The sequence below is a fragment of the Aquarana catesbeiana genome, linkage group LG03 (genome assembly GCF_042186555.1).
Source record: "Aquarana catesbeiana isolate 2022-GZ linkage group LG03, ASM4218655v1, whole genome shotgun sequence".
Classification (NCBI taxonomy): Eukaryota; Metazoa; Chordata; class Amphibia; order Anura; family Ranidae; genus Aquarana; species Aquarana catesbeiana.
The window spans coordinates 469,321,398-469,342,088 of record NC_133326.1 but is presented as its reverse complement, the minus strand read 5'-3'; the positions used below and the strand labels follow the sequence as shown (position 1 = coordinate 469,342,088).

At 44.3% G+C, this 20,691-nt stretch overlaps 1 protein-coding gene across 2 annotated transcripts in view; it reads left to right on the top strand.

Annotated features, from left to right (window-relative positions):
* LOC141132479 (histidine--tRNA ligase, cytoplasmic-like) overlaps positions 1-20,691 on the top strand; it is a 217,167-nt gene that overhangs the window by 149,656 nt on the left and 46,820 nt on the right. For both annotated transcript variants that reach the window (XM_073620878.1, XM_073620879.1), the window contains one exon: positions 20,023-20,116. In XM_073620878.1, coding sequence (XP_073476979.1) covers positions 20,023-20,116 — 94 coding nt within the window. The remainder of the gene's footprint in view (positions 1-20,022; positions 20,117-20,691) is intronic.

Genomic DNA, 20,691 nt, shown 5'->3' with positions numbered 1-20,691 from the left:
CTCAGAGAAATGGGAGAAAACAGACGAATACAGTGCATCTCGAAAGAAGAGAGTGATAGAGAGGGAGGGACAGTAAGGACTTGAAAGGTGCTTTGTGGGGACAGAAGGAAGCCAACTCCACCTCCTTTCTGTCTGTTGGGTCTGGAGGAGTGAGTCCAATGGAGACCACCATGGGAGAGGGCAGCAGGAGAAGCTGAGTCAAAATTTTGCAGCCAGGTTTCTGTTATGGCCAGTATGTTCAAGCCATGAGAGATGAAGAGGTCATGTACAGATGTTAGCTTGTTACAGATGGAGCGGGCGTTCCACAGGGCACATGAGATTGGTGGGGTGCTTTGAGGAAGTAGGGGGATAGAAATTAAACTGAGTGGATTGCGGTGGTTGCCAGAGGGGGAGGGGTATTGGATATGTGGCTTGCATTTGGAAAATGGCGGACCAGGATTAGGAGAAATATCACCTGAGACTAGGAGAAGGAGGAGGGTGAGGAAGGCAAGGTGGGAGTGGGATGTGCATGAGCGCACGTGTCTAGTGGCCCTGGAGTTTATGTCAGCATGTGGGTGCAGCAAATGCAGGAGATGATGGGTGCCATAGTAGGGAGAGGGTAGGAGTGAGGGTGATATGTGCATGCTGCAGGGAAGAGAGGAGGGGTAGAGTAAAGATAATTTGAGGATAGAAGACACCAATGTGAGAAGGAAGAGAATAAGGAGCATGTTAGTGGCTAGAGAGTGGGAAACTAACCTAATATAAAATAAATTTCAAAGTTGGTTTGCTTGTCGTCTTGCAGAGTGGAGCAGAGTTCCTGTTGTTCATGCAGCTTTAGTTAAACTGCGTCGGTGAAACTGCGCATCACTCGTGACCGAGCCATGATGTCTGCGCCATGCCCCTGTCTGCGCCACCCCATAAGCTGCCATAAATTTATAGACAGCCTAAGCTGGGATGCATTTCTCAGTTGGTCATTATTGGGTCTGATGTGAGACACCTGAATATGGGGAGGAGATGGCCAGGGCCAGGCCAGACACAGGCTGGGGTCGTAAAGCTAATTACCTCTCTTGATCACTCAAGCCACATGGAGCTGAGAATCAATCACCAGTAATATTGCTATTGCAGTGTGTTTGTTATAGAGCTAGCAGTAAATATGGAAGTTTAAAGATATGGCAGCAGGAGACAATTACCAAAAATATTAATAGCAGACTCAGCAAAGCCAGTTCAGTAGGGATGTACAGTTGGATAGGAGATAGGAGACAATTACCAAAAATATTAATAGCAGACTCAGCAAAGCCAGTTCAGTAGGGATGTACAGTTGGATAGGAGATAGGAGACAATTACCAAAAATATTAATAGCAGACTCAGCAAAGCCAGTTCAGTAGGGATGTACAGTTGGATAGGAGATAGGAGAAAATTACCAAAAATATTAATAGCAGACTCAGCAAAGCCAGTTCAGTAGGGATGTACAGTTGGATAGGAGATAGGAGACAATTACCAAAAATATTAATAGCAGACTCAGCAAAGCCAGTTCAGTAGGGATGTACAGTTGGATAGGAGATAGGATACAATTACCAAAAATATTAATAGCAGACTCAGCAAAGCCAGTTCAGTAGGGATGTACAGTTGGATAGGAGATAGGAGAAAATTACCAAAAATATTAATAGCAGACTCAGCAAAGCCAGTTCAGTAGGGATGTACAGTTGGATAGGAGATAGGAGACAATTACCAAAAATATTAATAGCAGACTCAGCAAAGCCAGTTCAGTAGGGATGTACAGTTGGATAGGAGATAGGAGACAATTACCAAAAATATTAATAGCAGACTCAGCAAAGCCAGTTCAGTAGGGATGTACAGTTGGATAGGAGGTAGGAGACAATTACCAAAAATATTAATAGCAGACTCAGCAAAGCCAGTTCAGTAGGGATGTACAGTTGGATAGGAGATAGGAGACAATTACCAAAAATATTAATAGCAGACTCAGCAAAGCCAGTTCAGTAGGGATGTACAGTTGGATAGGAGATAGGAGACAATTACCAAAAATATTAATAGCAGACTCAGCAAAGCCAGTTCAGTAGGGATGTACAGTTGGATAGGAGATAGGAGACAATTACCAAAAATATTAATGGCAGACTCAGCAAAGCCAGTTCAGTAGGGATGTACAGTTGGATAGGAGATAGGAGACAATTACCAAAAATATTAATAGCAGACTCAGCAAAGCCAGTTCAGTAGGGATGTACAGTTGGATAGGAGATAGGAGACAATTACCAAAAATATTAATAGCAGACTCAGCAAAGCCAGTTCAGTAGGGATGTACAGTTGGATAGGAGATAGGAGACAATTACCAAAAATATTAATAGCAGACTCAGCAAAGCCAGTTCAGTAGGGATGTACAGTTGGATAGGAGATAGGAGACAATTACTGTTGAGTGACTCCATTCCTCTGCTGGAAGTATCAACTACTCTTTAGTAGGGATGAGCGAACGGTTCGGTCCGAGCATAAGTTCGGGACGGACTTTCACTGTTCGGACATTCGACGAACAGCCGAACAAATGTTATGTTACAGCCTTATTCCAAAAATGGATTAAATTCATTATTTTCCTCAAAATTCAGAAATCAATACCCCATAATGACAATGTAAGAAGTTTGTTTAAAATCTTTGCAGATTTATTAACCACTTGAGCCCCGGACCATTATGCTGCCTAAGGACCAGAGGTCTTTTTCCAATTTGGCACTGCGTCACTTTAACTGCTAATTGCGCGGTCATGCAATGCTGTACCCAAACGAAATTTGCGTCCTTTTCTTCCCACAAATAGAGCTTTCTTTTGATGGTATTTGATCACCTCTGCGGTTTTTATTTTTTGCGCTATAAACGGAAAAAGACCGAAAATTTTGAAAAAAAATGATATTTTCTACTTTTTGTTATAAAAAAAATCCAATAAACTCAATTTTAGTCATACATTTAGGCCAAAATGTATTCGGCCACATGTCTTTGGTAAAAAAAATGTCAATAAGCGTATATTTATTGGTTTGCGCAAAAGTTATAGCGTCTACAAACTAGGGTACATTTTCTGGAATTTACACAGCTTTTAGTTTATGACTGCCTATGTCATTTCTTGAGGTGCTAAAATGGCAGGGCAGTACAAAACCCCCCCAAATGACCCCATTTTGGAAAGTAGACACCCCAAGGAAATTGCTGAGAGGCATGTTGAACCCATTGAATATTTATTTTTTTTGTCCCAAGTGATTGAAAAATGACAAAAAAAAAAATATTTACAAAAAGTCGTCACTAAATGATATATTGCTCACACAGGCCATGGGCCTATGTGGAATTGCACCCCAAAATACATTTAGCTGCTTCTCCTGAGTATGGGGATACCACATGTGTGGGACTTTTTGGGAGCCTAGCCGCGTACGGGGCCCCGAAAACCAATCACCGCCTTCAGGATTTCTAAGGGTGTAAATTTTTGCTTTCACTCTTCACTGCCTATCACAGTTTCGGAGGCCATGGAATGCCCAGGTGGCACAAAACCCCCCAAAATGACCCCATTTTGGAAAGTAGACACCCCAAGCTATTTGCTGAGAGGCATATTGAGTCCATGGAATATTTTATATTTTGACACAAGTTGCGGGAAAGTGACACTTTTTTTTTTTTTTTTTTTTTTTTTTCATAAAGTTGTCACTAAATGATATATTGCTCACACAGGCCATGGGCATATGTGGAATTGCACCCCAAAATACATTTAGCTGCTTCTCCTGAGTATGGGGATACCACATGTGTGGGACTTTTTGGGAGCCTAGCCGCGTACTGGACCCCGAAAACCAATCACTGCCTTCAGGATTTCTAAGGGTGAAAATTTTTGATTTCACTCTTTACTGCCTATCACAGTTTCGGAGGCCATGGAATGCCCAGGTGGCACAAAACCCCCCCAAATGACCCCATTTTGGAAAGTAGACACCCCAAGCTATTTGCTGAAAGGCATGGTGAGTATTTTGCAGCTCTCATTTGTTTTTGAAAATGAAGAAAGACAAGAAAAAACATTTTTTTTTTTCTTTTTTCAATTTTCAAAACTTTGTGACAAAAAGTGAGGTCTGCAAAATACTCACTATACCTCTCAGCAAATAGCTTGGGGTGTCTACTTTCCAAAATGGGGTCATTTGGGGGGGTTTTGTGCCACCTGGGCATTCCATGGCCTCCGAAACTGTGATAGGCAGTGAAGAGTGAAATCAAAAATTCACGCCCTTAGAAAGCCTGAAGGCGGTGCTTGGTTTTCGGGGTCCCGTACGCGGCTAGGCTCCCAAAAAGTCTCACACATGTGGTATCCCCGTACTCAGGAGAAGCAGCAGAATGTATTTTGGGGTGTAATTTCACATATTTCCATGGCATGTTTGAGCAATATATCATTTAGTGACAACTTTGTGCAAAAAAAAAAAAAAAAAAAAAAAAAAAAATTTGTCTCTTTCCCGTAACTTGTGTCGCAATATAAAATATTCCATGGACTCGACATGCCTCTCAGCAAATAGCTTGGGGTGTCTACTTTCCAAAATGGGGTCATTTGGGGGGGTTTTGAACTGTCCTGGCATTTTATGCACAACATTTAGAAGCTTATGTCACACATCACCCACTCTTCTAACCACTTGAAGACAAAGCCCTTTCTGACACTTATTGTTTACATGAAAAAGTTTTTTTTTTTTGCAAAAAAATTACTTTGAACCCCCAAACATTATATATTTTTTTAAAGCAAATGCCCTACAGATTAAAATGGTGGGTGTTTCATTTTTTTTTTTTCACACCGTAATTGCGCAGCGATTTTTCAAACGCATTTTTTGGGGAAAAAACACACTTTTTTTAATTTTAATGCACTAAAACACGCTATATTGCCCAAATGTTTGATGAAATAAAAAAGATGATCTTAGGCCGAGTACATGGATACCAAACATGACATGCTTTAAAATTGCGCACAAACGTGCAGTGGCAACAAAATAAATACATGTTTAAAAGCCTTCAAAAGCCTTTACAGGTTACCACTTTAGATTTACAGAGGAGGTCTACTGGAAAAATTACTGCACTCGATCTGGCCTTCGCGGTGATACCTCACATGCATGGTGCAATTGCTGTTTATGTTTGACGACAGACAGCCGCTTGCGTTCGCCTTAGCGCGAGAGCAGGGGGCGACAGGGGTGTTTTTTTTTTTTTTTTTTTTTTTCTTTATTATTTTTTTGCTTTTTTAATCTTACTTTTAAACTGTTCCTTTCATATTTTTTTTTTTAATCATTTTTATTGTTATCTCGGGGAATGTAAATATCCCCTATGATAGCAATAGGTAGTGACAGGTACTCTTTTTTGAAAAAATTGTGGTCTATTAGACCCTAGATCTCTCCTCTGCCCTCAAAGCATCTGACCACACCAAGATCGGTGTGATAAAATGCTTCCCCAATTTCCCAATGGCGCTATTTACATCCGGCGAAATCTAAGTCATGAAATACTCGTAGCTTCCGGTTTCTTAGGCCATAGAGATGTTTGGAGCCACTCTGGTCTCTGATCAGCTCTATGGTCAGCTGGCTGAATCACCGGCTGCATTCTCAGGTTCCCTGTTGAGACAGGAGAGCCAGAGAAAAACACGGAAGACGGTGGGGGGGGGCATTCCCTCCCACGGCTTGTAAAAGCAGTCTAGAGGCTAATTAGCCGCTAGGATTGCTTTTACATGAAAGCCGACCGCTGGCTGAAAAGAATGATACCAAGATGATACCTAAACCTGCAGGCATCATTCTGGTATAACCACTCAAAGTCGTGAATGGCGTACCTGAAGACAAAAAAATGGTTAACAATGGTTAACAATAAAGCACAGTAAAGTGTAAATAATTACACACCTGAAAAACAAACATGATAAAACATAATAACAATAACAATAACAATAAAACATTGCAGAATAGAATACAGTAAAAAAGAGCAGAACAATAGAGAGAGAGAATAGAGAGAGAGAGAACAATAAAACAACAACTATTTTTTTTTATTTCATATTTTTTTTTTTTTTTACACTTTTTTTGTAACTAACTTTTATAACGGTAACCGGTTCCAGGTTCGGGTCTCTCAAAATGCGATGGCATCTTGGGAGACCCTGTGAAAGTGTGCCTAGTCTGTGCAATGCTGTACCCTACGCTAATACTCAACTAGTGAATGGTAGCGTTCAAAACATTCACCAATGCAAGACCAGGATTGTCAGGACAGGAGGGACAATAATAGCGGGTGTCACGCCTATATCCGCGCTCTTACTGCAGACACAACATCTTTTTTGGGGGTTCGTTGGGTAGGGGTACTCGGGAGGACATAAAAATGCCTCTCATGCAGCCGACTGCATTTGGTTGGGGATGTGAATGGGGGAAGTACGGGCGCTGCAGAAGCGGTGGGTTCCCAATTAGGATTGGCGAATGCAGCAGGAAGGGCACTATGGGCACGATGGGCCTGTGTTTGTCTTTTTGGTGGCAGCGGGACACTACTTGTGCTTGCCACCTCACCAGCTTCAACTGCACTTATGGGACTCGCCACGTCACCACGTGTTACTGCAGTGCTGGTTTGACTACGACCGGGGTGTACTAGGCCGCTGGCGCTTGCCAGTTCACCAAAACGCTACCAAAAAACGTTAGCGATCGCAGGGATCAGGCCTGACTCTGCGAACGCTGCAGTTATGCGTTTAGTGTTTTGTAAGTGTCAGTGATCGATCGATACTGCACTTGGGTGGGCTGGGCCGGGCCGGGCGGAAGGGGCAAAACGCAGGTGCTAGCAGGTATCTGGGCTGATCCCGCTAACACTGTGTTTTTGGGAACCCTAAACTGCTGGTGACGCTAGTATAGATCTGATCGGATCAGATATTGATGCGATCAGATACTATACCACTAAGGGAGGTGTACGGTGCGTGCGTGGGTGTTAGCGGTACTGGCGCTAATCTGACGCTGCCTGGGGCTGGTGCTTGCCAGTTCACCAAAACGCTACAAAAAAAACTGTTAGCGATCGCAGGGATCAGGCCTGACTCTGCGAACGCTGCAGTTATGCGTTTAGTGTTTTGTAAGTGTCAGTGATCGATCGATACTGCACTTGGGTGGGCTGGGCTGGGCCGGGCGGAGGGGCAAAACGCAGGTGCTAGCAGGTATCTGGGCTGATTCCGCTAACACTGCGTTTTTGGGAACCCTAAACTGCTGGGGACGCTAGTATAGATCTGATCGGATCAGATATTGATCCGTTCAGATACTATACCACTAAGGGAGGCGTATGCTGCGTGCGTGGGTGTTAGCGGTACTGGCGCTAACCTGACGCCTGGGGCTGGTGCTTGCCAGTTCACCAAAATGCTACCAAAAAAACTGTTAGCGATCGCAGGGATCAGGCCTGACTCTGCGAACGCTGCAGTTATGCGTTTAGTGTTTTGTAAGTGACAGTGATCGATCGATACTGCACTTGGGTGGGCTGGGCGGAGGCACAAAACGCAGGTGCTAGCAGGTATCTGGGCTGATCCCGCTAACACTGCGTTTTTGGGAACCCTAAACTGCTGGGGACGCTAGTATAGATCTGATCGGATCAGATATTGATCCGATCAGATACTATACCACTAAGGGAGGCGTATGCTGCATGCGTGGGTGTTAGCGGTACTGGCGCTAATCTGACGCTGCCTGGGGCGACGCATATCACCGCCGGGCGATCAGGGGGCTAAACCTTTATTCGGTAATAAACGGCGGGTGCCCTGACACTATAAAAAATAAACGAACTAACCAGCGTCATCCGTAACGGTTATACGGTGATCAGTGGTGAAAGGGTTAACTAGGGGGCAATCAAGGGGTTAAAACATTTATTAGGTAGTATATGGGGGTCCCTGACGCTATAAAACGCTGACGGCGAACCTAAATATTTACCTCACTAACTAGCGTCACCAGCGACACTAATACAGCGATCAGAAAAATGATCGCTTAGTGACACTGGTGACAGGGGGTGATCAAGGGGTTAAAACTTTATTAGGGGGGGTTAGGGGGGTACCCTAGACCTAAAGGGGGGTAATACTCACTGTCCCAACACTGTAACTGTCACAAACTGACACTATGCAGTAATCAGAAAAAAAAAAAAAACTGCTGGTGTCAGTTTGTGACAGGGGGGGGGGGTGATTGGGGGGGGATCGGGGGGCGATCGGGGGGGGGATCGGGGTGTTTTGTGTGCCTGGCATGTTCTACTGTGTGTGTGTGTGTTGTGCACTCACATAGATGTCTTCTCTCCTCGGGCCGGAACGGAAAATACCGACCCGAGGGGAGATGACATCACTTCCTTTGCTGCTGTTTAGCATACAGCAGCAAAGGAGTGTTCTCATTGGCCGGCGGCGATCGCGAGGGGGGGGCCACGAACGGATGGTCTCCCCCTCATCACGGATCGCCGCTGGACAAAAGACGACCGCCTCGGGCACCGGGGGGGGGGTCTGATCGGACCCCCCACCCGCGGAAGGCAAATCACGTATATGTACGTGATTTTGCCTGTCCGTGCCACTTTGCCGACGTACATCGGCGTGCGGCGGTCGTCAAGTGGTTAAAAATAAAAAAGGAAAAAAATCACATGTACATAAGTATTCACAGCCTTTGCTCAATACTTTGTTGAAGCACCTTTGGCACCAATTACAGCCTCAAGTCTTTTTGAGTATGATGCTACAAGCTTGGCACACCTATTTTTGGACAATTTCTCACATTCTTACATGGTTACATAGTAGGTGAGGTTGAAAAAAGAAACAAGTCCATCAAGTCCAACCTATGTGTGTGATTATATGTCAGTGTTACATTGTATATCCCTGTATGTTGCGGTCGTTCAGGTGCTTATCTAATAGTTTTTTGAAACTATCGATGCTCCCCGCTGAGACCTCACCGCCTGTGGAAGGGAATTCCACATCCTTGCCGCTCTTACAGTAAAGAACCCACTACATAGTTTAAGGTTAAACCTCTTTTTTTCTAAATTTATTGAGTGGCCACATGTCTTGTTAAACTCCCTTCCGCAAAAAAGTTTTATCCCTATTGTGGGGTCACCAGTATGGTATTTATAGATTGAAATCATATCCCCTCTCAAGCGTCTCTTCTCCAGAGAGAATAAGTTCAGTGCTCGCAACCTTTCCTCATAACTAATATCCTCCAGACCCTTTATTAGCTTAGTTGCCCTCCTTTGTACTCGCTCCATTTTCAGTACATCCTTCCTGAGGACTGGTGCCCAGAACTGGACAGCATACTCTAGGTGCGGCCGGACCAGACTCTTGTAAAGCAGGAGAATTATCGTTTTATCTCTGGAGTTGATCCCCTTTTTAATGCATGCCAATATTCTGTTTGCTTTGTTAGCAGCAGTTTGGCATTGCATGCCATTGCTGAGCCTATCATCTACTAGGACCCCCAGGTCCTTTTTCATCCTAGATTCCCCCAGAGCTCCCCCCCCCCCCCCCCCCCCCCCAGTGGCTTCTTTGCAGGACCTCTCAAGCTCCATCGGGTTGGATGGGGAGCATTGGTGCACAGCCATTTTCAGATCATTTTCAGAGATGTTCAATCAGGTTCACGTCTGGGCTCTGGCTGGGCAACTCAAGGACATTCACAGAGTTGCCCTGTAGCCACTCCTTTGTTATCTTTGCTGTGTGCTTAGGGTCATTGTCCCGTTGGAAGATGAACCTTCTCTGTCTGAGGTCCAGAGCGCTCTGGAGCAGGTTTTCATCAAGGATGTCTGTTCATTGCTGCATTTATCTTTCCCTTGATCCTGACTAGTCTCCCAGTTCCTGCCACTGAAAAAACAGCCCCACAGCATGATGCTGCCACCGCCATGCTTCACTGTAGGGGTGGTATTGGCCAGGGGATGAGTGGTGCATGGTTTCCTCCAGACATGATGCTAACCATTCAGGCCAAAGAGTTTACTCTTTCTTTCATCAGACCAGAGAATTTTGTTTCTCATGGTCTGAGAGTCCTTCAGGTGCCTTTTGGCAAACTCTAGGCGGGTGGTTGTCACGGAACGTCCCACACTCCGCTTGAGTGCTTCCGTCATATACCGCTTCCTAAGTTCTGGAACACGAGTCCAATGGATCTGGCTATAGGAACCCCAAGAACTAGACAACACCAGTCTTGGAGTACATCAGTACTACTCTTTATTTGAGATCTCACACACATTTATACACCAGGATGACTCAAAGCTAACCTAATTAACCTAATTAACATGAGCTCCAATAGGAGTCGTCCCGTCTCCTACATTGTATAGAGGACAATGTGATCAGCTCATTCAATTTACACACATTACCATAAACATCAACACAGGGTTAATTAGAACAAACAACAATGAGTTGAATACCCTTAGAACCTAGACTAAACTTATTTACATTAAACACATTATAGCTGACATCAGACAGGTGAGTGGAGTTGATGACATTAGCATCTTCTCACAGGATGTGTCCCAACAGTATAATTCAGTCTTATCATTCTAATATGGTATATAACGGGTTCCAGAGTCTTTGTGTTTTGGGGGGACATGGAACTGAATCCAAAGTAACACCAACCCCAGGGTCCCCAGGCATACAGCTCACAGAGAGCACCATTCCCCCAAATGCTAGGGCCCATAATCGGTGGGCAAGAGGCTTGCGTTCAGTCCCCTCCAATAGCCTCTGTCCCGGGTGAGTTTGTCACATTTCTCCCCTTTCGGCAGGAGACTAACAAAGGAGGAGACCCCAGACGGGTTGACTCCGAAGTTAGTAAGTAGCTCCAGTCCTCTAATGCCTGTACCCACACAGTACCCCAAATAAATTGTTCCAAACAAAGCATTACTCACCCAGCCAACCTCTGCCTCTCTCAGAGAACATATCTGCCGCTGGGGAGAGGCCTGGACTGACCCTTCTCCCTGGAGTCCTTTCTGCCGCTGGAGAGAAGACAGGGTGACTGGGCTCACTCTGTCATGCTGTTGGGGATCTGGGCCCACTGCCCAGCATCCCTGGGGTATACAGGTGGAGACTGAAGTCCCATCCACCTTCACAGGAAATCCATCCTCTGTTAGTTGAGGGCAGAGTCCAGCAGTCCTCGGCCCTGTTGCCAGCCCTTCTGCTGGAAACCCCACACCATCTGTTCCGGCTAACTGTTGGGGAGGGAGGCCGACTGCCCCGCCTCCCTGGAACTCTGTAGTTGTTGCCGGTGCTGGGCAGAGGTTGATAGCACTCTGCCCTGTTGCCAGCACTTCTGCTGGGGACTCCGCATCCTCCGCTCCGGCTAACCATTGGGGCAGGAGGCTGGCTTCCTCCACTCCCAAACTGTGTAGCTGCCATTGGAGAGGTGAGCTGGCTGCTTCCTTTTCCATTCCCTCATCTGGCTGCTGGGACGACATGTCGATGGCACTGTCTCCCAGGTACACGGATCTTTGCAGGGGAGCAAAGCCCGCTTCCTCCACCCTGGCCAACTGTTGGGGAGGGACAACACACACCTCCTCTCCCTTCTCCCCCTGTATCTGCTGCTGGGAAGTGATTGCCACCTTCTCACCCTGAGCCTCCGAAACTGCCACAGGTGTGGGGCAGAGGTCTTGGACCCTCTGTCCGGTTGCCAGCACTTCTGCTGGGGGTTTGCTAGGTGGTTCCTCCTCTACAGAAATGTCTATTAAATCCCCAGTCTCTGGAAGTGGTAAAAGTGTGGGACAGAGGTCTTGGACCCTCTGTTCAGTTACCAGATCTTCAGCTGGAGAAGTTTGTTTTAACTCCATAGATGCTGCTGGCAGAAAATCACATGTCCCTGTCAGTGTTGTGGGAGAAAGGCCGACTACCTCTTCTCTCAAGAAGGCCGAAGCCACTGTTGGTGCTGGGCAGAACACAGTGAACTTTGGCCCTGATAGCAGCTCTTCTGCTGGAGGCTCATCAGGTTGTTTTTCCTCAGCAGAAAAGTCTATCAAATCCCATGTCTCTGCAACTGATGTCTGGGGATAGAGGTTCACCATCTCCTGTCCATGGAACCCAGAAGATGCTATCATTTCTGGGCAGAGGTTAGCAGAGCTCTGCCCTGTTGTCAGCACTTCAGGTTTGGGGACGGCAATCTCCGGATTTTCCACTGCCGATTCTCTGGCATGCTGCTGAACTTGTTCTAGCAGTTTCCTGTATGCCCTTTCCAGATGCTGTTCCTTCCTTAGCAAATGGTCCAGATCAGGTTTGAGCTCTGAGACCCCTGCAAGACCGAGCATAGACTCTCTATAGTCTCTCAGGTCCTCAAGGTCAGGTTCCCCTTCATCGCCAAACATAAAAAGATCTGTAAGGCTCTCCCACAGCAATCCAGGGCCGCCAAAGTCATATCCCTCCGGAGAGTTGTCTCCCCTAAATATCCCTCCTCTGCGTGCCATTGCAGAGCCCGATAACGATTGTCCAGCTCTATCTCCTGCTGGACCAACCTGTCCAACTCAGTCACCCATTGCTCCTGGGGCTGCTCTCCCAGGAATGCCATCCGCAATGCCCGTTGGTCACTGGCCCGTTGCTCTTGGGTTGGAAAGCACTTGCCCTGTTTTATACCAGCGAGACGGAGGGCTGCAATCCAGATCACACACATTTATACACCAGGATGACTCAAAGCTAACCTAATTAACCTAATTAACATGAGCTCTAATAGGAGTCGTCCCGTCTCCTACATTGTATAGAGGACAATGTGATCAGCTCATTCAATTTACACACATTACCATAAACATCAACACAGGGTTAATTAGAAGAAACAACAATGAGTTGAATACCCTTATAACCTAGACTAAACTTATTTACATTAAACACATTATAGCTGACATCAGACAGGTGAGTGGAGTTGATGACATTAGCATCTTCTCACAGGATGTGTCCCAACAGTCTTATCATTCTAATATGGCATATAACGGGTTCCAGAGTCTGTGTGTTTTGGGGGGACATGGAGCTTAATCCAAAGTAACACCAACCCCAGGGTCCCCAGGCATACAGCTCACAGAGAGCACCATTCCCCCAAATGCTAGGGCCCATAATCGGTGGGCAAGAGGCTTGCGTTCAGTCCCCTCCAATAGCCTCTGTCCCGGGTGAGTTTGTCACAGTGGTCATGTGCCTTTTCCTAGGAGTAACTTTCGTCTGGCCACTCTACCATACAGGCCTTGCAGTTGTGTGAAAAAGTATTTGCCTCTTCCTGATTTTTTTATTTTTTTGCATATTTCTCACACTTAAATGATTCAGATCAGCAAACTAATTTTAATATTACACAAAAATAACCCGAGTAAATCCAAGATGCAGTTTTTAAACTATTATTTCATTTATTAAGGGAAAAAAACAGTTCCAACCTGCCTGGCCCTATGTGAAAAAGTAATTGCCCCCTCCCATGCTGAATCATGAATGAACTGTGATTAACCACAATTTTTTAGAAAGCAGAGTTAAACTTCACTTGCCACACCCAGGCCTGATTACTGCCAGACCTGTTGAATCAAGAAATCACATAAATAGAAGCTGCCTAACAAAGTGAAACACGCTAACAGATCACAAAAAGTCACACATCATGGCACAATCTAAAAAAAATCAAGAACAAATTAGAAACAAAGAAATGTACATGTATCGGTCTAGGAAGGATTTCAAAGCCATTTCTAAGGCTTTGGAACTCCAGTGAACCACGGAGAGAGCCATTATCCACAAATGGAGATAACTTGGAACAGTGGTGAACCTTCCCAGGAGTGTCCGGCCTACCAAAATTACTCCAAGAGCATGAAGACGACTCATCCAGGAGGTCATAAAAGAACCCAGAACAACATCTAAAGAACTGCAGGCCTCACTTGCCTCAGGTAAGATCAGTGTTCATGATTCAACAGTAAGAAAGAGACTGGGTAAAAATGACATCCATGGGAGAGTTCCAAGGCCAAAGCCACTGCTGACCAAAAAGAGCACAAAGGCTCATCTCACATTTACCAAAAAACATATAGATTATCCCCAAGACTTTGAGGAAAATATTCTGTAGACTGATGAGACAAAAGATTTACTTTTTGTAAGGTGTGTGTCTCTTTACATCTGGCGTAAAACTAATACAGCTTTTTATAACAAGAACATCATAGCAACAGTCAGACATGGTGGTGGTAGCGTGATGGTCTGGGGCTTTGCAGCTTTAAGACCTGGACGACTAACCATAATTGATGGAACCATGAATTCTGAGCTCTACCAGAAAATCCTAAAGGAGAATGTCTGTCCATCAGTTTGTGACCTCAAGCTCAAGTGCACTTGGGTTATGCAGCAGGACAATGATCAAAAAGACAACAGCAATTGCACCTCCAAACCCTTTAGGCTCCTTCTGCTTGATTCCGAGCATGCGTGAACTTTTGTGCGACGGACTTGTGTACACAAGATTGGAAAGTCCGACAACAAAATTTGTTGGTGGAAAATTTGAGAACCTGCTAGCCAACATTTGTTGGCAGACAGTCCGACATTCGATGGAGCGGACTTTCCGCCAACAAGCTCACATCCAACATTTGTTGTCGGAAAATCCGATCGTGTGTACTGGGCATAAGACTGTAACATAACAAAATGTGGAAAAAGTGAAGCGCTGTGAATACTTTCCGGATGCACTGTACCTTTGTTCACTGGTATTGACTAGTATTTAGTGTTTTCCCTCCTCTTTCTCCCTAGGCCTTGTTCACACGGGGCATATGTATCTGTGCCCTGTGTAAGGGCCATGTATACCCGCATGGGAATGCACAGGGGTTCCGTTCATCCTCATGCAGGCAGTCCCATAGCTGTTAATTAAGACACAGCAGCTGCACAGACACAGCTGCTGCTCCCAATGTGACATTCATGCAGGTGTGTGCGGCCCTGAACCCGCACAGATGTCAGATTGGGAGCAGCGTCTGTGGCTTTACTCAGCTAACTTGACCCCAGTCTTAACATAGAGAGGTAGGTGAGGGCAATCAAGGATGCTGTGCAGGTACCTGATTATTAACTGTTGATATCATCGGTTGTTAGGTTGTCAGCGACTTGCCCATTCGGTGCCCAAGCTGGTAATGCTACACAACAAAAAAGCTGTGGCTCTGTGTAACCAAAAAAAGGCAGACTTGATCCAACTGCCAGCTTGTTAACAATTTTTGGGCAATTTTTAGGCATTCACAGTACCCCTAAGGTACACAGATGGAACCCAAGAGTACCATGGCACCCTCCTTAAAAAAAGGTTCAAATAGAGAACTGAAGTTTCCTTTTGACTGCCTCCTGGGGGATCAGAAAGGATTTTTTCTTCCCTGCTGGGGCAAATAGGACAGTGGGGGGGGGTTGGGGGGTTGCCTTACTCTGGATTAAAAAAAAAAAAGCAATTTTCCTAGCATTTCTAAGCAGTTGCAAAGCATAACCTGCATAAGTACAAGTTGTGAGAATATAATTGGGCTTTAAAACTGCCCTCTAGCTTTCTCCTGAGCTGTTACTTGGGCTCATGCATTAAAAAAGAAGCTGCTCCTACAAGCGTTTGAGCTTTTTTGAGCTCTTATTTTTCTCTGTCTGAAAACTCCCCTCCAAGTTAACCAATGTGTCAACGCACACTATAGGCATTTTCAGGAGTTCACAGGCATATGCGCTTACAGGCAGAAACCCCCGGGTTTTTGAGACAATCTTTCAAGCAGAAAAGACGCATAAGCGTGCAAAAACGTAAAAAAAAAACGTTTTAATGAGCGTTCCAGCTTCCTTTTTTTTCATATTCCGTGGTTAAGAAAATACTGTCTATTCATTAGAATCCATGAGAGGTACAGAAATTCCCAGTGGTCCTGCTGAGGAAATGCTGTGGAAATCCTGATGGAAATGCTGTCATTTTTTTTTTCTGGCCAAATGTTGTTTCTTACTTTGGCTACAAGAATTGGCCAAAGGCAGAAACAACATTTGGTCACAACAATTGGCCACAGAAACTGGCCAAAGTAACAGCAATTGCTGTGGCCAATGGTTGTGGCCAGAGTAATAAACTACATTTGTAGAATTAAACAGTTATACAGTGGGGACGGAAAGTATTCAGACCCCCTTACATGTTTCACTCTTTGTTATATTGCAGCCATTTGCTAAAATCATTTAAGTTCATTTCTTTTCCTCATTAATGTACACACAGCACCCCATATTGACAGAAAAACGCAGAATTGTTGACATTTTTGCAGATTTATTAAAAAAGAAAAACTGAAATATCACATGGTCCTAAGTATTCAGACCCTTTGCTCAGTATTTAGTAGAAGCACCCTTTTGATCTAATACAGCCATGAGTCTTTTTGGGAAAGATGCAACAAGCTTTTCACACCTTGATTTGGGGATCCTCTGCCATTCCTCCTTGCAGATCCTCTCCAGTTCTGTCAGGTTGGATGGTAAACGTTGGTGGACAGACATTTTTAGGTCTCTCCAGAGATGCTCAATTGGGTTTAATTCAGGGCTCTGGCTGGGCAATTCAAGAACAGTCACGGAGTTGTTGTGAAGCCACTCCTTTGTTATTTTAGCTGTGTGCTTAGGGTCATTGTCTTGTTGGAAGGTAAACCTTCAGCCCAGTCTGAGGTCCTGAATACTCTGGAGAAGGTTTTCGTCTAGGATATCCCTGTACTTGGCCGCATTCATCTTTCCCTCGTTTGCAACCAGTCGTCCTGTCCCTGCAGCTGAAAAACACCCCCACAGCATGATGCTGCCACCACCATGCTTCACTGTTGGGACTGTATTGGACAGGTGATGAGCAGTGCCTGTTTTTCTCCACACATACCACTTAGAACTTTTTGGCCTTAATTCTATCTTGGTCTCATCAGACCAGAGAATCATATTTCTCACCATCTTGGAGTCCTTCAGGTGTTTTATAGCAAACTCCATGCAGGCTTTCATGTGTCTTGCACTGAGGAGAGGCTTCCGTCGGGCCACTCTGCCATAAAGCCCCGACTGGTGGAGGGCTGCAGTGATGGTTGACTTTCTACAACTTTCTCCCATCTCCCGACTCCATCTCTGGAGCTCAGCCGCAGTGATCTTTGGGTTCTTCTTTACCTCTCTCACCAAGGCTCTTCTCCCCTGATAGCTCAGTTTGGCTGGACGGCCAGCTCTAGGAAGGGTTCTGGTCGTCCAAAACGTCTTCCATTTAAGGATTATGGAGGCCACTGTGCTCTTAGGAACCTTAAGTGCAGCAGAAATTTTTTTGTAACCTTGGCCAGATCTGTGCCTTGCCACAATTCTGTCTCTGAGCTCTTCAGGCAGTTCCTTTGACCTCATGATTCTCATTTGCTCTGACATGCACTGTGAGCTGTAAGGTCTTATATAGACAGGTGTGTGGCTTTCCTAATCAAGTCCAATCAGTATAATCAAACACAGATGGACTCAAATGAAGGTGTAGAACCATCTCAAGGATGATCAGAAGAAATGGACAGCACCTGAGTTAAATATTATTATACAGGTTTTATATAGCACCAACAGTTTGCGCAGCGCTTTAATATAAAATATATGAGTGTCACAGCAAAGGGTCTGAATACTTAGGACCATGTGATATTTCAGTTTTAATAAATCTGCAAAAAATTTCATCAATTCTGTGTTTTTCTGTCAATATGGGTTGCTGTGTGTACATTAATGAGGAAAAAAAATTAACTTAAATGATTTTAGCAAATGGCTGCAGTATATACTGTAACAAAGAGTGAAAAATTTAGGGGGTCTTCTGAATACTTTCCTTCCCCACTATATATATATATATAAATCCTTAAAAAAATCCATAATTAATAATAAGATCATCAAAGGTCACAATGGACATCCTTGTGAAACTGAAAATATTTTCAGGATATTTTCTCAGCTCACTATGCTTGTTTGCAAAAAAAACAGAAGAAATATGGTTCAAAAGTAAAGGATGCGTCCAGTAGCGACGACGACTGATTGGTCTGTGTTGCAGCTGCATTCTCATAAATAGCAGCCTCCGTTGCAGTAGCACTATTTCATGAATCATTAAAGTAAGGGGATCCATGATGATTGCAGTAAAAAAAAAACAAAATTCTCTTTGCTCTCGCCGTGATCTCTCTACTTTCTCTCTCAGTGAAAATGGTGACTAGAGGGTCTGTGAAACAAAAACGCTTATGCTCAAAAACACCCAATAAAGAGTGCAAAAATGTGCAAGCTTCTTCAAGCTTTTAGGCAGAGAAATAAAAGCTCAAACACCTGTAAAAGCAGCTTTTTTTCTGCAGTGTGCATGAGCCCTAAGGGTTCTTGCTGCTTGCATCTTTCCTACTGGAATTTTTAACCATACCTAGATTTTAAATTTAAATCAGTTTTTTCTTTGACATCCTGCATTACGAACATGAACACTTGTCTTTTCTTAAATAAAATACTTGCTTTTGCCTTTTTTCATCCATTGGTATATCCCAGTGCTGCTGATCTTCTGAGCCGCTTCCCGTCTACATGCTTGTACTATAAAGATGTCTGCATGAAAGCTCTCATGGGGAGTTTTCTGATAGTGACAACAGTGGACAATTCCTGCATAATATATGTTAAAACAGCTACTTTTAGTCTCCATTGTAAGCCCCTTATGACAGGGTGACAATGCAGGAGCACAAAGTGCCTTTTGCAGGCACAATAAGTGCCTGCAGAAGGTTCTTTATGGCAGGATCATCAGGGTTTTATTTTTTATTTAAAGATATTGTAAAGGCAGAATATTTTTTATCTTAATGCATTCTATGCATTAAAATAAAAAAACGTTCTGTGTGCACCAGCCCCCTAATACTTACCTGAGCCCATCTCTATCCAGCGATGTTGCAGAAGAAACTCGGCTGCCCAGGACTCTCCCTCCTCATTAGATGAGACAGCTGCAGAGCACCATTGGCTCCCGCTGCTGTCAATCAAAGTCAGTGAGCTAATGAGGAGAGAGAGAGGGGGTGGGGCCTAGCCATGTCTTGCTGTCTGAATGGACACACAGAGCAGTGGCTCAGCTCGGGTGCCCCCCATAGCAAGCTGCTTGCTGTGGGGGCACTCGTCAGGAGGAGGGAGGGGCCAGGAGAGCTGAAAACCACTGCACAGAGCAGGTTAGTATAACATGGTTGTTATTTTTAAGCAAAAAAATTTGATTTTAGTATCACTTTAAGCTGCTGATTAAAAAGTTTGAAAACTAACTTTTGAAGTTACAATAACATGTAAAAGTGTATATGATATTTTAGTGATTGTGTTTACAGCTTTCTTTTTTTTTCACAAGAAAAGTGTTTACAGTTTTCTAGCTAATTAAGAAGGGTCAGCATGATTGGGTTTACAAATTCTTTAACTAAGAGGGCCCAACTTTGCCTTCTGGTACACTGCTGACTTGGGTGTGCAACCTAGATGTTTACTCTTCTTTTCCTTTGCTCCTGGAACAAGAGACTGTCAGAGCTGCAGATGAGAGAGACTAAAGCCGGCCATAGACGGGAGTGATTTTCTGTTATGCAATCACACTCGATTCCCCCATCAATACTGACTGTGTCCCTCCTGAGGAGCCATTGTTATCCCCTGACGGGTAGGTGGTAGCCATTCCCTGCCGGGAGAACACAGTGGTTACAGTGATTTGAACTGTCTATGGCCGGTTTAAGATTGGTTTTATCAGTGCAGCTTTTAATTTTCCTCCATATTTGGATTTTAAATTAAACCAGTGATTTTCCTTAACATCTTGTATTACTGTAGCAATGTAAGCTAGAAAAAAGGTGAAGAAAGAACAAAGGGTCTGGAAAATGTCAAAGTGGCCGATTTAATATTAAACATATAAGGACTTACAAAGACATATGCAGAAACTACTGAAAAAAAGTCATACTTTGATAACAGATCTGCGAACGTGCAGGAATATAATTTAAACCTGGCCTTGGGGTGACATTTAAGGTCTGAGGCAGATTTAGGAAAAGAGAGACAACTTTTCATAGCTCTGCAGTCAGGAATTAGCATGTGTCTTCTAACAGCAGCCATCACCATCTATTTTCAACATCCTTATGTCACTGACGCCGTTTGGCTGGCATTTTTCATTAACGCACGCAGTTTTCTCTGGTGGCAATATAGCAACTCCCGTAATTCAGACAGTTTAGAAATAAAACAAAAAACAACAAATCACTTGTCTGTTCCAGGTTCCTTGGGACAAGGTCAGGAGTGAAATGATTGAAGAGAAAGAGATGAGACCTGAGATCGTAGACCGGCTGGGTGAATTCATCAAACTAAACGGTATGAGGCATAGTGAGCAATCAAAAAAATTATTTCCATATGTTTTAATAGGCGCTGTCTTATCTGTGGAGCTTTCTTTATCTGTGCAACCAAACCTTTGGAATTTAAGTGCCCCTTTAACTCTTTGGCTTCTTTATTCTGAACATATACACTGCGTGCACAATCATTAGACAAGTTGTATTTTTGAGGATTAAGTTCATTATTGAACAACTACAGAGTTCTCGGTCAATCCAAAATGTTAATAAACCTAGCTAGCCACACAGTGGAGTAGTTTGATGTATGCGATTGAGCATTGCCCTGCATAAATATCATGGTCTTCTTGAAAGACATTTTCCTGCACCACTGCTTGAAGAAAGTGTCTTCTAAAAACTGGCAGTAGGTTTGGAGTTGATGTGGAGTCCATCTTCATCTCGAAAAAAGGTCCAACTAGCTCATCTTTAATAATACCAGCCCATACCAGTACCCCACCTCCACGTTGCTGTCGTCTGAGTTGAAGTGGAGTTCTGTGCCCATTACTGATCCAGCCACAAGCCCATCCATCTGGTCCGTCAAGAGTCACTCTCATCTCATCAAAC